This window comes from Cajanus cajan, chromosome 9, assembly GCF_000230855.2.
Source record: "Cajanus cajan strain Asha chromosome 9, NIPB_CcT2T_4, whole genome shotgun sequence".
In the NCBI taxonomy this organism is placed as follows: domain Eukaryota; kingdom Viridiplantae; phylum Streptophyta; class Magnoliopsida; order Fabales; family Fabaceae; genus Cajanus; species Cajanus cajan.
The window spans coordinates 53,515,519-53,531,718 of record NC_138525.1 but is presented as its reverse complement, the minus strand read 5'-3'; the positions used below and the strand labels follow the sequence as shown (position 1 = coordinate 53,531,718).

Sequence of the window (16,200 nt, the reverse complement as noted above, 5' to 3'; positions counted from 1 at the left end):
AAAAACTTGTCACTGATCGGTAAAAATCCGACTGGCGCAAGTATAAAAACTCGAAGAACTTGTCACTGATCGGTAAAAATCCGACTGGCGCAAGTATAAAAAATCGAAAAACTTGTCACTGATCGGTAAAAATCCGACTGGCGCAAGTATAAAAAATCGAAGAACTTGTCACTGATCTTTAAAAATCCGACTGGCGCAAGTATAAAAACTCGAAGAACTTGTCACTGATCGGTAAAAATCCGACTGGCGCAAGTATAAAAACTCGAAGAACTTGTCACTGATCGGTAAAAATCCGAATCGGTAAAAATCCGACTGGCGCAAGTATAAAAAATCGAAGAACTTGTCACTGATCGGTAAAAATCTGACTGGTGCAAGTATAAAAAAATCGAAGAACTTGTCACTGATCGGTAAAAATCCGACTGGCGCAAGTATAAAAACTCGAAGAACTTGTCACTGATCGGTAAAAATCCGACTGGCGCAAGTATAAATAACTCGAAGACGAATCTCGCCATCTTAATGATAGGAATTTATCCGACCAACCACATATAACTGGTTACGAAGATTTTTCACTTCTTTTCACGATTCAGTATTTTACCATATAGACTACGTAAAGAAAGCCATTTTTAAATTTTTATGGTTAAACAAACTCGGAGTTCGACCGACTTACTTCGTGAGAATTCGCAGCTCGGAAATTTTCCATGTCGGTACGACTCGGTACTTGGCCGACTATCTTTGTAAAAATTACGTTTAGCTTTGGAAATTTTTTTTTTAAGTTAGAAAATCATCCACTCTTTATAGGAGTCGGAATTTAGGCGATTGTCCTATTGAAGTTTATATATTTGACCTCGACGATTGTCCTATTAAATATTTGAAGTTTAAAATATTTGACTTAGGAATTTGTTTAGTTATCTTCAGAAATCGGAATTTATGGACTCATGACTTTGGTTTTAAACATGGAAGACTTTACGTATATTTATCACTCTTACTAGACATTAAGGCAATACTTAATTCAAAAACCATCATTGTGAACTTAGAATCGTAATGAATCGTAGTGATTTCTTGGAGACCGTAATCGGAATCCGATTGTATATGTTGCACTTGGATAAGATGGATCTCGGCCCTTGGCAGATTGTTTACGCGAGTATACATCCTGGGAAAAATTTTATAATTATCGTAAGGATCGGAATTTGACAGATTAAGGTCACATCACTTTTTAAAAATTTTCCACCCTTTTGAACTTGGAATTTTGCCGAATAGGCTTGGAAAACGTTTATTTAACTCAGAAATTTTCTAGTTCAATCTCGAACTCGGAATTTTGCTAAGTATGCTTGGAAAATTTTTACTTAAAAATTTTTTTCTCGTTCAATTTTGAACCCAGAACATCGCCCAAATTCGTTAAGGTTATCTAATAAGTTAGTAAATAAATATAAAATGATATAACGGAACATTTTTATTAATGATATTATGCCGTCCAGGTTGGGGAATTGCCGACCTCACCTCGCTCCCTGATAAGTCTCGGCCAAAATCGAACCTGGATTCGAGCTCAAGACAATGAAAGCCCTTACGCCTTACAGGCTTAGGGCTGGAAGGCAAGTGTGCCGTGCTGTACCATAGAGGTCAGAATCCGAGTTCCTCTCCAAAGAGCACATTGTCTCAGAATATCTCCCCTAATTAGGGAACCAAATTATTTCATTTTTAACTCGGAATGTGGGCGATTCCTATTCCTTATTTTAACAAAAACTTCTAGTTAATCATTTCAATTCGGAATTTAGGCGATCACTCGACGCAAACGTGTCAAGACTTTTTCAAATCGGCAAATAGGCGATTATATGGTTAAATCCAGCGGAAATATTTTCCAGTTATTGATTCGGCTGTTGGGCGATCATTCATCGAGTTCAATTATTTATCTACCTATCTGACCCCGTATTGAAGCAGTCACTTTATTCATCGAGTTCAATTTTTTAACTTAGCAATTTCTTCATTGCAACTTTAAACTCAGTTTTTGGCCGAGGATCTGTATGAATGTTCCTTGTTAACTTATAAATATTCCTGTCCGAGTTTGAGCTCCTACCAAAGGGTAATTACTCGAACCAAAGTTCCACTCACCAGCATAAACAAGTTTCTTAGCGTCATTTCAGAAGTCGGAATCGAGGGGATTTGTTTGCAAACTATGGATAGTTAATTTAGAAATTTCCCATTTGGTTAGATTCGGAGTTTAAGCGACTCATCTTAGTCCAAGAAGATTATCTTTAACTTAGAACATTTTACATACCACTAAAGCACTCGGAATTTAAACGAAGTCATATTGGCCTAACTTAGAACATTTTATAGTCGTTAAGACACAAGAAAAAGTATCACACATCCAAAACATCAAAATTCAATACAAAGAAAACCTAGAATATTAGAGGCACGCATAAGTTTCCACGAAAAAGGGCTAACGTAAAGCAGGTTCAATCATCTTCTGGGGGATCCATTAGTTCCCCATCCACAATTTCCTTGAAGTAGCCGAGCCCACTAAGGTCTATGTCGGCATGGAGAAACTTCACTTGACTTGTGGCAGCATCGAAACCTTCAACGAACTTCTTCAGAGAGTCCATCTTGGCCGCTTGAAGGTCGTTCTGAAGCTTCTCCACTTCAATTTTCATCATGGACAAATCACTCTCGAAGACGCTAGCAGCATCAGCCGACTTATCCCGAGACAGGCGCGCCTCGTCCAACTCTTTCTCCAACACCACTTTCTCGGCAGCCCAAGCTTTCTTCTCTTCCTCAAAAGCACGACGACCTTCCAGCAGTTTGTCTCGTTCGTTGGATATCCACTTGAAGTCGGCCCTGCTTTTACTCTAGCTGGGTCCTCCAAAGAAGAGAATTTTTTCCCCTGCACCTTGGAGTCCCTCACTAGCCCCCGAATTTTGTCTTCATTGACGAGTGAGAGAACCGAAAGACGGTTGGTTAGGGACTCAATTCCCTTTGCAATTGAGAAAGCACTCATCTTTTCTAAGTCGCCGCGGTCTCCCTCAAGCAGATCCGTTCCGCGAATATGGGCGCTGTGATTAAACTTTTCATCCCAGAAAGAGGCCACGCCACTATGCTCGTGACCATGATCCACTGGATCCCAATTTTCGCCGAGGCAAGCACTAATAGTCCTTTCAACGGATTGGACCTCGGTATCGCCCTTATCAATTTCGGTGGCTACCACTGTCTCCAAGTTCACCACCGAGACGAACTTCTCGTCCTCGCGCCGACGCTTGTGTGAGGATTCGCCAACACCCCTCGCCGCAGTCACAGGTTTTTCAGTCTCCACAACCTTCTCGGTCGCCGATTCCCCGACCCTGGCAACTTGGGAAGCTTGCTGCTGTTTCCAGAGCTTGGCCAATTCCTGATTGCTCATACTCGCCATCCTATCTGCACGATGACCAAGTAAACATTATGTTATAACGAAAAATAAAGCATCACAAAGAAACAATAAGGTACAAAAGGGGCGATCGGCGAGAAACCGATTACCTATATATATTCTCAATTCATGGGGCCTACTTTCTAAATCTAAGAGTTTGGCGGTGTTGAAAATCGTTTTCAATTCCTCAAGTTTCCTAACATCCTCTTGGTCCTTCTCAGGAACCTTGTCAGGACTTAACCCACCACAGGGCTTAGTTTTCTCGTTCCAATACAAGGGATACCCTTTAAGTAAGCCCTCGTTGCCAGGTGTACAACGAACTCGGAAATAGGATTTCTTGAAGTCCTTATAGGACGACTGAAAAAGTGTTAAAATTCCCCGACCCGATACCCCATGGACGGACACCCAACCACTGCGTTTATTGATACGACTTCCAAAAAATAAAAAAACTTTTCTACAGTCGGGATTAGCCCGAGACCCCCACACAAAACCTCAAAAGCTCGGATGAACGCCCAACTATTAGGGTGTAATTGAGTAGGTGCCACATTCAAGGCGCTCAGGACCCCTTTTTGGAAATCGGAAAGTGGCCACCTAACCCTAAGCTTAGAAATTAGAGTCGCATAGCAAAACGTAAAATGCTCAATGCCGTCACCCCTAATACACACAGGCTCCCCATCCACACAAGGCTCACAAACAAGCACATTATCACCCTCAATACATACCACATGCTCCCTACAAAAACTGTCCATTTCAGCCCACGAATTCATTAGAGATGAGCAACGAAGCACATCATCCTTAACCCACTTATACGCGTCTCCATAACTTATAGCCTCCATGGTATAAACAAACTTGAACTACAAGGGGGAACTAAAAGGTCCTCTATAATCAAGAAAGGCCAAAGGGGGATTAGATAGGCGTACCTAAAGACACAAAAAATGACCCTTTCTCACTCAACAAATGTCACCAACAGGCCGTACACCACCGCGCACCACCGTAGTTCTCAAATGGAGCAGAGGTCCTCACCGGAGAAGAGAACGCAGGTAGAAAGAAAGGCAAAGGAATTACAAAAGAGGAAGGCTACCCCTATTTATAAGAGTCCAAAGGTCGCGCGTGGAGTTGGGAAACCCAAGGGTCGCAGCGCGTGTATTATAAGAGTCCAAAGGTCGCGCGTGGAGTTGGAAAACCCAAGGGTCGCAGCGCGTGTGGAACGTTGCAACCCTTAACCCAAGGGACAAAAAAAAAAGGGGGGGGGTGCATACCATTAACTTTAGCAACACGTTTGGCCACGTGGCACAGTCATTATTCGCACCCCTGCAACGCCGATTTTGCAATAAATACATGTCCTTTCTCGAGTAAGGTGAAGAGACACCCCCTTTCAGGTTTTGGGAAATTGCGGTCTCACGTGATGAGTTGGGGTATCGCAGTGTACTGCCCAAGTCGCCATCCGACCTGGTTTTCCACTCGGCAAATACACAACCAGGTTGCCAGGCCTTAAGCCCTTTCGCCTTATAGGCTCAGGGCTGGAAAGCAAGTGTACCGTCTCGGTCGTGGGCCGATATGATATTCTCGGACCATGACTGATGCCGTTAAGAGGTATACTCGGTTTAGCCTTATCGCCTTACAGGCTCAAGGCTGGAAGGCAAGTGTACCGTCTCGGTCGTAGACCGATACATATTCTCGACCTATGTCCGATGCCGTTAAGATGTACACTCGGTTTAGCCTTCACGCCTCACATGCTCAAGGCTGGAAGGCAAGTGTACCGTCTCGGTCGTAGACCGATACATATTCTCGGCCTATGTTCGATGCCGTTAAGATGTACACTCGGTTTAGCCTTCGCGCCTCACAGGCTCAAGGCTGGAAGGCAAGTGTACCGTCTCGGTCGTGGGCCGATCTGATCTCCTTAACGGTGATAGGACGTCAACAGCCCTATACTCGGAAATTACCCGACTTGGCAACCAGGCCCTAAAACCTCTCGCCTTATGGGCACTCGGAAATAAGGTGACCATGATTTCCTACTCGGTATTAACCCGATGTAGGGTTCAGTAAAAGCCTATTCGGTCATAGCCCGATTAGGCTTAGCGAGCTCGATTCCTCTTGCCTACCAGGGAACCACTCGGCACTTATCTTGTTGGATTTTCGGTATAGACCCTGTCGGTCGGACCCCGACTAAGCTCGTTCCCGTTGATCTCGCATCATCGTGATAAGAACGGTTAGGGAAATCCCTTGATCCTCGGGGTCTAAGAGGCCCACGAACAACGCACCATAAAGCCTGAAACCCTAGAGTTGAGACGGCAAAACACACTTTTGAATGCTCTGGCTTTGAGGCACGACCTAGGAAAAAATCCTAGTCCACCTCTTGGCCGGAACACATTGAAACTCAAAAAAACGCAGTATCTCCTTAATTGCTTCTACATTGAAAAGTGGAAAAAGATGAGTTATGTTTCATACACAAAATGTTTTACCAATATGATTGAATCCCAAGAAACCCACCAGTTCTTACTTCTTAAAAGACTTCCGATCTCCAAGGTCCTATCTACATTTACAAGAACGAAAATAAGCCAACATCATTCCAAAATAATTCACAACCTTCCCCTCTTGTCCCATGCATAACGGCATAAGTTTCTTGTTTTACATAGAAAATATTTCCCATCAGAATATTTTAATAATAAAGATCTACTCACAATTTCAAATTTAACGAAAAAAAAAACCCAAAAGATCTTAAGATCTAAATAAATTATTTTAGATTTCCCCCCGAAATCTGTATGAATAATAAATGACGACACTGGCCTCATTGAAGCTCTTTAGAGGATAATCCAAACATTCAATCATTAAAAGTACATAATACCTATATATTATAAGAGTGACTAAGGTCCTTTTTTAATAAGAGTTTTCTTTTTATATATAAGTAACAAAGAAAAAAAATAGAAGAAAGAAAAATGAAGTGAGTTCTTACTGGTTAAGAAGAGTGTTAACATTATTTTTTTATCATTATTCTTTTATTAGGTAAAATTTATTTAAAATTACAAATTTTGTGAATCTCACATTTTATTTAATGTAGTAGTATGAACCACCAAAATTTATGATTTTCAATCAAAAAGAAGGAGGATATTAGAAAGAGAGTATTAGAGTGACCAAAATTTATAATTTTAAATCAATAAAAATATATTATTTGTTACTAACATTTCTTATAAGTTAAAATTAACTTATGTATTTAATTTTTATAAAAAAAAATCTCATATCTACCTTTTTCAAAAGCTAAACTACAAGATGAGTTTAACATATAAAAAAATTCAATTTATTTTCCCTTCTACTTTGCTAAATATTTATAGAAAAGTTTATTTGCAAAGGATCTAAATCAACTCCAGGCATGATTACATTATTTCTACTTTCACTTGCTATAAATATTGATCGAAAGATTCATATATCGATAAACTACACTACATCAAAATTTATTATTAATAAAAATTATTCAATAATAATAAATTAACTTTTTTTATATTTTATTATTTAATAAAATTACTAATGATTAATAAATAATAGTCACTAAAAATATATTTATAAAAATAATTATTAAAAATAATTGATAAAAAAAAGTAAGGGTAACTTTTAATTCATTTATTAAAAAAAAAAATTCAAGTTCCACATTAACTAAATATAAGACAATTAAAGAGTATATAAATAAAGAACAATCTTCATCATAATTACAAGTTAAGTTGGTTTTGTAGGGTTGGATTAAATTCACAACCTACTATTATAAGATGATATTAAAGTTATCCTAGATTTAAGGGTCACTCACCCAATTTAATAGAGTTAAGCGTGAGAAAGTGTATTGAAAAAATTCGAGTATCACCTATCCTAGAACATGAGGAGGTATATTAGAAAAAATTTAATTTCACATTGACTAGAGATAAACTAATTAAAAAGTATATAAATAGAAGACAATCCTTACATTACAAATTAATTTTATAGAATTGAATTAGACTCATTAATCACTATTTTAAGGCATATAATTAATTATTATTTTCATTATTTTATATCACAATACACTAATTCATGTCTCTCCGGTTGGGAATGTAACTTGGAATCAATATTGTTTAGATTTAATTAAGTCAACACTTTGATCGCTAACAAATTTGAATTACAAAAAATAATAATAATAATAATAATAATAATAATAATAAATAATAATAATAATTATTATTATTAAAGTATTCATCAAATGATATAACTTTTTTTTTCTTTTAAGAATAATAAAAGATAGGAATCTTTTCTCAAATTTTAATGACAATAATAAAAAGTTAATAAATAAATAGTTGTAAACATTTAAAAATTAATATTAGTAGTCATTATAAATGTCACTAAAAATGACACAAAAGTTTATATATATATATTTTATTATTATAAGAGTTTTTATTGACATATAGAATAATTATTGATTAATATTTTATTAACATTATATATAATGATTAATGTAAAAATACTGATAAAATAATTTGTAATCATTTTTATTATTTTTAAAAATAATATTAAATATCTTTAAAAATAAGTTTTGTTGTCCCAAAGGCGATGACACTGTGTATATTGCAAGTTGCTTAATTGCACTATTAAAACACCAGTTTTTATGCATCACATAAATGTCGTATCTGTTGGATCGAAGAAAGTTTCAATACCAGTGATCGATCGATGAACATATGTGATTAAGTAAAAAACAAAAAAAAAAAGTAAAATAAATTGTTCAAAAAACTAAAATTTCTAGATACTCGTTCGTATTAATTTCTCCAAATATGTACAAGTTAAATTGCTTGGGACCATGCAATTAACAAAATGCAGTAGCAAACTAAAGTTTTAGGCCAAAGAGCGTAGTGAGAAACTGCAGTTGAAAATAATGTGGTTGAAGGAAATTGAAAAGTTCAATTCCTGAGGAGGTTCAGATAGTTTTAAAATGTTGATCTAGCGTACATTATGAAATCAAAGAAGTGGATGTGATAGCTCTACGTTCCATGCTTCAAGAATCAAGATTAGTGTATTATAAATAGACGCCAATTAGATGAATAACAAAAGGGTGAAGTTCATTCTTTAGATAATCATGTCTCTCACTTGGAATTGGAAAGCCAATCTTTGCTGTCAATCTTGGCTACATGGAGACACATGAGTGAAGTGCATGAAATCCAATACAACATGCCACTTTTTGTTACATTGCTCTCTACTCATCAAGCTACTTCATGGCCACACAATGAATACTCTACAAATATATTTACCATGATATATATTACAAACTAATTTTATTCCTCGTGAATTTTGTGTTTCATTAATCATCGAAACTATAAGTTTAAAGTAACTGCATAATAATGAATTATAATACCAAAGACATTCACATAAAAAAAAAGAAGATATAGAGATTAAAACATATTTTAGTAGTTATATACTTCAAATCAATTTTAATTATAAGTTTCCATACAACATTGAATGTCAAAGTTATTCAAACAGATATTACGCTACAACAAACTCACATTTACTTAGAATCACTTTTATAAAATCACGTTCGTTTAAAATCAATTTTACAAACACAGATTGACTCTCATGATTTATTTATATAGGCACATGGAAGCAATTACTTTACCGTACGAGCACAATACTGGGGTGGCGTGTGGATCCTAATCCACTAGTTTGAAACTGAGATTAACACCCCGAAAGACCTACTCAGATTTTCATGCTATCTAACTATAAAACTGGTAACATCTTGTTTTTGCCCTTATGTAACTTTACTGTACCGTGGATTAACACGTGATTTACCTGAAAATGAAATAAAGGTGATAAAATGAAAAAAAGAAAAGAAAAAAGAATGTACACTGTCCAAGAGAGAAGCATAAAGCGAAGAAAGTGAGTGTAAATCTATTAACTAACCTTCAAATTATTAGAACATATCATCCAACCTCTGCCTGTAAAGAGCCAAACGCTGTGACCGGGTAATAACATTGTTAGTAAATTTAAACAATAGCTGTGAATAATGAATACATTTTGAAGTGTATTCTTTCTATCTGTTTCTAGTGGCTGCAAGTGCCATTTCATCTTCCCAAAGCAACAAACATCAATTCTTAATCAAAACTTCTACAATGCTAAAAGAATAATGGAATGAAATATAAAAGGGGATATGGATGCATACCCTAGTGTAGGCATAAACTCCAGCTTCAGTTGGTCCTATTGGACTCCCCCTTCTAATGAATCTTCCTTCTTTGAAAATATAAAGCATTGGAATTCCAGTTGACAATTCTAAACTAATCACCTGTCAAAAGATGACATAAAAAATAGCATGACTATTTATGTTATGTGAACATAGAAGTTGCCATAATTATGGATACTTAAATCACCTCTTGGGAAGTTAGTTTGTCAAGATACATAATAATGGATCTCAGGGAATTTCCATGGGCTGCAATCATAATATTCTTTCCAGATAAAAGTTGAGGTTCAATCTGCAGTATAATGTCAATGGAATCAGTTCCCGTATAAATGCAATAATGTCAAATTTTAACACACATAACACTGATTAATTTTTTTAATGATAGAACTTATATGGTCTTTCTAAATTTTCATAAAAAGGAACCTTGATACAAAAGACTAAACCACCTACTTGGTCTCTAAAATAGGCAACTGCTCTTTCAGCACACATTTCCAAACTTTCACCATTTGGGGGAGGTGTGTCATAACTTCTACGCCACTCATGTACTTGTTCTTTCCCATATCTGTCTGCTGTTTCTTGCTTATTGAGTCCCTGTAGTTCCCCGTACCTGAAATCATTACAAGTATGGCTTATAGATTATATGCTGTACACAAGGTTGTGGAGCAGTAATAGCAAACAATGAAAGTAGGAAACAGATTACTACATTCTTTCATTCAATTGCCAAGCTGCTATGACTGGAATCGATTGCTTTTTTGTATCTTCACTAAAAACTTGACTCCATTCCCTTGCTTGTTCACTCTCATTGTGCATTATGATAGGCACCTGCAGGAAGTTTATAAGTAATAGTTTAGGAAAAGGCATTTGAATACTATATTGTAGAAAATGAACACAAATAGAGTTAAATTCCCCTGCCTTCATAGTTAAGCGCTAGCTGTTAGGAGCACAATATGTTCTGAACTTTCTCAAGTGAAAATTAGTTCACATGATGTGTCTCTTTTAATGCCTGAGGATAGTTTATCCATGAAAAAATTATACTAACACTCTCTAAGGTTGTGAGATTGCTCATAGCCTCCTATCTTTTAAATGTTTACAACATCACTTAGAGCAAGTACGTGTAATGTTTTTCAAACAATTAAGGGAGATTAATATAATGTCTGAGGGATATTAGTGTCATGCTTTTCAAATAATTAAGAGAAGTTAGTGTAAGGGTAGAAAAAACAAAGGATTTATCTGCAATCTCGTGAAATTTCAAGATGTTTCAGTATAATTTACTCTTTATGCCTTCATTTACCTTCCTGCGGCGGTGCTGTGTCATGGCAAGCATGGCTGTCATTTGCGCACGAATCAAAGCAGATGTAAATATGAGATCCACAGGAATACTGCTAATTCTTTTGCCAGCTTCAATTGCCTCATCTATACCCTTCTTGCTTAGAGGGACATCAACACAACCTGTGAACAAGTTCTTTTCATTCCACAAGGACTCACCGTGTCGAATAAGGATCAAAGAAGCTTCATCTGAGTAGGAATAAATTGCACAGCAGTTAGACAACATCCAATGGTTTCAACTTCAACTTCTTGAATGTGGCAATCAACTAAAACTTGGTGAATCCAAATTCAATATGCATATTCTTATTCAATCCGTATGAACAAGCGTTGACACACAGAAACATGTGCAGCAATAATGAATATCTAATGAATATCAAATGAAAGCAGGGTTTGTCTTACTTGATTTCTTGTGAGTGTCTTTATCACTAGTTTTGCTTCTGGAAGGGGATGATACCGTGTCAACCACTGATGTTTGAGACGCTGAAGATCTAATGACACTACAATCCCTTCTTGACAAGCAATTACTGCTGATAAAATCCTTTGTCACCAGTCTTACAAAATTGTTAAACTTCTGCTGATGGTTAAAATCGTTGACACGAGAATGGGATTGAAAAACCCCAATTGCTTGGTTATAAACTCCTACAGCAGCCATTCTCTGAAGATTGAAACAAACAATGGCATTAGGCAAAGCCACTTATTACTTAATGCTAGCCAACTCTTACTCAAGACAAGGGAGGGATGCATCATGAATGTAGAGATTTATTTTTCCATATTAGAATCAATGAAATAAGAAACGCAGCAAGCACATACAAGCTTAGAAGACATGTTGATCAATAATGCCAAAAATAACAGGAAAGGAAAAAAAAAAACATTGGGAAACTAAAACACCCCTTATTAAAAAAAATGCAGATCTACGAGGATGAATACAGAAAATCAAGACGACCCCAGGTAAGAAACATATATCGAGGGGAGTAAAGGCAACAAAAATCGTATTTTGTACATGAAAGTGATTCAGAGTACCTGCAGCTATTAGCTGAAGAAAACAGCTAGATGAATATATGTTATATAGTCTATATCTGAAAGTGAAAGTGGAAATAATACGCTATAGTTTATAAGTTTATATATATGTAGGAAGAAATAGTAGGCACGAGCATTTATTTGCCCCTATTATATAAGGTTGGTGGCGAAGAAAACGAGGTGGTGATTGAGGCAATGCGAAGTTTATACTTATAGCAAAAGATTGTAAGGAAGTAGGCAGTAGCTGACGGAGTTACAAAAGCTACCAGTTATCACTCCAAGTCTCCAACCAACTAACTAATGAAGATGTCGATTATTGTGAGGGAAAAGGAGTTACTATGAGTATTTATAACTCATACTTGAAATGCAGAAGAGTAAATATAAGTCACTCAAGAAGTAGCTGTTTGTTTTGGTTTGTACCTAAAAGTCGCATTTAAGCAGCGTACGACAATATATGTAGTTCGATGAAAACTAAGTAATTAAGAGTGTTGCCACAATTTTCAAGCACAATAATCCAAGTTTTATTTTTTTGTGAAAATAATCCAACCCTTTTTTATCATAGTCAAAAACAATCCAACCCTTTTTATCATTTATTTAATATTTTCTAGAAACAAGAGTAAGAATATAAATAAAATTAAAATTTATTCAATACAAACTACTTTAAATTGGATCGAAATGAATTTAAAATTTAAATTACATCCATTAGATGATAATTTTTTTAATAAAGAGGTAATAATTCATTTCCATTAGGTTGATTTTTATAGGGATAAAATGATATTTTGAATCACAACTTTATGTTCAAGATGGAAATTGAATTCTTAGTTAGGGAAGCTTTATGCATGGTGTTCTTTTGTTGAAATAGTTGAGTTGTTGGGTGCTTAAGTTGATTTATACCGTTTATGTGTAAGTTGACATGATAGATGAATTTTAAATATGTTGTATATTGCTAAAGTTGTTTATAAAGTTGTTAAGTTGTATTAAGTTGATATTGTAATGACTTAGTTGTTTAATTAAGTTGTTTGCATGTTGTTAAAATTATTAAAGTTGCATAGTTGTATGATTGAATAAGAAGTTGTCAAGCTGGTATATAGTCTAAGTGACACACCTGAGCAATCAACTATTGTTGTCTATACCTGGTTCTCTTCGGAGTTCCTAACGCTGTTCTATACCTGACCTGATTGAGATAGGTCAAACGCTAGATTCGGTAGGGTTTATGCCACCTAGACTGCTCAACCTCAGTTGTTGGAGATCTCCCAATTGTACATGCGTGACGACGCATTAAATATTAAGTTGTATATTGTTGTTGTTGTTGTATTAAAGTTGTTTCTAAGTTGTATGAATGAGTTGGGTTTTCATGTTGAGCTGTATGGTTGTTTGTGATGATGATTGATATGCATTAATATCTGTCATGAGATACATTTATTACATGATTATTAATATGATGAAGTGTGTGGTGTTTAGCTTCATGATTGATGGATTGTATGTTATACATGAGTAGTATTGGATAGAGTATGGTGTGACTCTATGAACATGATTGATAGTTGGATGATTGTGTGGTATAGACTATTGTATGTACTTGTATGATTGATTTTTAAACTCTATCTTACCCTTCTGTTTCCATGTGGTGGAACTGCGATGGTCATACTTGATATGAGAGCAGGTCAGGGCTAGCTTGGAGTTGAGGTGTCCGCTACGAGACGAGGAGTTTTGATCCTCGTGTTAGAGTTATCATTTTGGATAGCGATTTTGTCTGTGCTTGACCGGCACTAGAGAATATAATTTTTTGGATGACTGTACTTATATGGAGTTTTATTTTATAACCAGAAACTTAACTATTTTCATTTTTATTTGTACATGTATGTATGAGTTATCCAGCTTAATATTTCTCTTAATTTCACTAGCAGTAGTGCGATTCCACTAAGTGTAGAGACCATGGTGGGTCGTTACACTTTTATGGTATCAGAGCCGGTCGAGTCTTTTGGGTTACTCTGTGGGGAGTGATCCTTCTAGGTTTCTATTGTGTCATATCTCTGATATGTGTTAATTTTGGTGAATTGTAGTGGTGAAGTGTTAGTAAAAGAATGTTTGAATTCTTTTAGTATGGTGAAGCCTCAGTATGATCAGATCGCTAAGGCCATGAAGATGATGGCCATGGCGATGCAGCAGCAGAGTGCTCACTTTGCTTAGATGGAGGCGGGTAGAGCTGTGGATGAAGCAGTTAGACCGGTGGTCTCTCAAGATGAGAGAGATTTGGTAGAGTTCAGGAAACGTTAGCCTCCTCAGTTGAAGGGGGGATTCAGATCCTGATGTGGCAGATTAGTGGTTGTGTGAGATGGAGGAGATCTTCAGTGTTTTGTGATCTTCTGAGAATAGGAAGTTGTTGGCCTATGCAGTTTACATGCTGGCAGGCGAGGCTGAGTACTGGTGGAGAGGCACCAGGAAGATGATGGGGAGCAGAGGTGTGGTTGTAGATTGGGATTGCTTCAAGAGAGTTTTCTTGGAGAAGTATTTCTCGGATAGTGTTAGATACGCTAAGGAGACGGTGTTCATGAGATTGCAGTAGGGGAGCCTGTCTGTATCAGAGTATGCTATGAGGTTTGAGCATTTGGCTAGTTTCTACTCTCAGGCCATATCTGAGGCTTGGAGATGTAGGAAGTTTGCAGAGGGATTGAGGCATGAGCTGAAGAGGGTCATAGTCCTTATGTCCATAGAGGAGTTTCCTGCCTTGGTTGAGAAGGCAAAGATTGTTGAGAGATTGGAGGGTGGTGGTAGCAGCGGCAAGGCTGCTAGAGTTCAAGAGGGATCATCTGGATCCAGGAAGGGAGACCAGCAGAGGGGACCCTATGACAGACCTGTTCAATCTTAGAGAGGTGTTGTCACTAGGGGACCTCGTCCTACTACTCCTTAGAGTGGAGCACCATCCGTGCGATGCTATAGATGTGGATGAGCACATGTGGTTAGAGATTGTTTCCATCCGGAGAATGTTTGTTTCAGATGTGGCAGGCCATACCTCCTTTCCAGAGATTGTTAGATGCCATTGACTCCATCTGGGAGTGCTTTGAGGCCACCTAGGCCTATAGCTGTAGGGAGAGTTTTCGCTTTATCAGGTGTAGAGGCTTCCACTTCATCAGATTTGGTGAAGAGGAAATGGAAGGAAGCAAGTGAGGATGTTTTGTTCCTGTTTGATTCTGGTGCCACACATTCATTTTTTTTCTGTTGATTGTGTGGGAAGATTGGGTTTGTCAGTGTCTACATTGCACGTTGATTGGTATGTGTCTACTCCGGCTTCAATTTTGTGGTGACCTCGGAGATGCGTGTGAGATGCCCGATAAAGGTGTTTGGTGGGAGGTTCTGGGTGAACCTGATTATGTTGCCTATGGTGGATATCGACATAATCTAAAGGATGGATTGATTATCTGCCCATCACATCCTTATAGATTGTGCTCAGAGAGAGTTAGTATTTTCTCAGTTGGAAGATGAGATGTTGTTGCCAACGGGTCAGGCTGAGCAGTTGATGAGAGATGGAGCTGAGTGCTTCATGTTGTTTGCCGTTTTGAATGTTGAGACGAAGAGGGCCATCACTTGGATTGAGATTGTCAATGAGTTTCCTAAGGTGTTTCCTAGATGATGTGCTGGGATTGCCACCTATGCATGATGTTGAGCTTAGCATTGATCTGATACCAGGTGTAGGAGCAATATCAGTGGCTTCTTGTAGGATGGCTTCAGTTGAGTTGGTAGAGCTGAAGAGACAGATCGAGAATTTGTTGGAGAAATAGATGGTAAGGCCCAATGTTTCTCCTTGGGGTGCCCCGGTACTATTAGTGAAGAAGGATGGTGGGGCCCGTTTGTGTGTTGATTATCGGCAACTGAATAAGTTGACGATAAGGACTGAGTATGTAGTGATTCCTTTTGGTGTCACTAATGCTCCGACAGTGTTCATGGATTACATGAACAGGATTTTCAGGTCATTCTTGGACAGGTTTGTGGTGGTCTTCATTGATGATATTTTGTTGTATTCTAGATCTTTGGAGGATCACCATGAGCATCTAAGGTTGGTTTTAGAGGTGCTGAAGGAGAGGAAGTTGTATGCCAAGCTGTCCAAGTGTGAGTTTTGGTTGTCCGAGGTGAGATTTTTGGGGCATGTGATATCGGTAGAAGGGGGTTGCAGTGGATCCATCCAAAGTGGAGGCTGTGATTTAGTGGGTGCGTCTGAGGACTACTACGGAGATTAGGAGTCTTGTTGAGTTAGCGGGTTACTATCAGAGGTTCATAGAGGGTTTCTCTCGAA

The 16,200-nt window shown here is 37.4% G+C and overlaps 1 protein-coding gene across 2 annotated transcripts; it reads right to left on the bottom strand.

Annotated features, from left to right (window-relative positions):
• Positions 1 to 8,902: 8,902 nt before the first annotated feature.
• On the bottom strand, positions 8,903 to 12,298 carry LOC109791894 (2,3-bisphosphoglycerate-dependent phosphoglycerate mutase 1). Of its 2 annotated transcripts, none has more exons than XM_020351269.3 (9): positions 12,179 to 12,298; positions 11,295 to 11,550; positions 10,861 to 11,084; positions 10,273 to 10,391; positions 10,020 to 10,176; positions 9,760 to 9,861; positions 9,555 to 9,674; positions 9,296 to 9,347; positions 8,903 to 9,184 (listed from the first exon to the last, which is right to left on the bottom strand). In XM_020351269.3, the coding sequence occupies exons 2-8, from the start codon at positions 11,545 to 11,547 to the stop codon at positions 9,306 to 9,308; spliced, it is 1,017 nt and encodes a 338-aa protein (XP_020206858.2). In that variant the 5' UTR covers positions 11,548 to 11,550; positions 12,179 to 12,298; the 3' UTR covers positions 8,903 to 9,184; positions 9,296 to 9,305. The 2 variants fall into 2 exon arrangements, with proteins under 2 accessions (XP_020206858.2, XP_020206845.2); XM_020351256.3 differs by lacking the exon at positions 12,179 to 12,298 and adding an exon at positions 11,916 to 12,143.
• Positions 12,299 to 16,200: the final 3,902 nt, after the last annotated feature.

Coding starts and splice junctions, on each gene's coding strand:
- LOC109791894 (XM_020351269.3), bottom strand. CDS start 11,547: ATGGCTGCTGTAGGAGTTTATAACCAAGCAATTGGGGTTTTTCAATCC. Junction 11,085..11,294: donor AGACACTCACAAGAAATCAA/GTAAGACAAACC, acceptor ATTCCTACTCAG/ATGAAGCTTCTTTGATCCTT. Junction 10,177..10,272: donor TGGCAATTGAATGAAAGAAT/GTAGTAATCTGT, acceptor TAATGATTTCAG/GTACGGGGAACTACAGGGAC.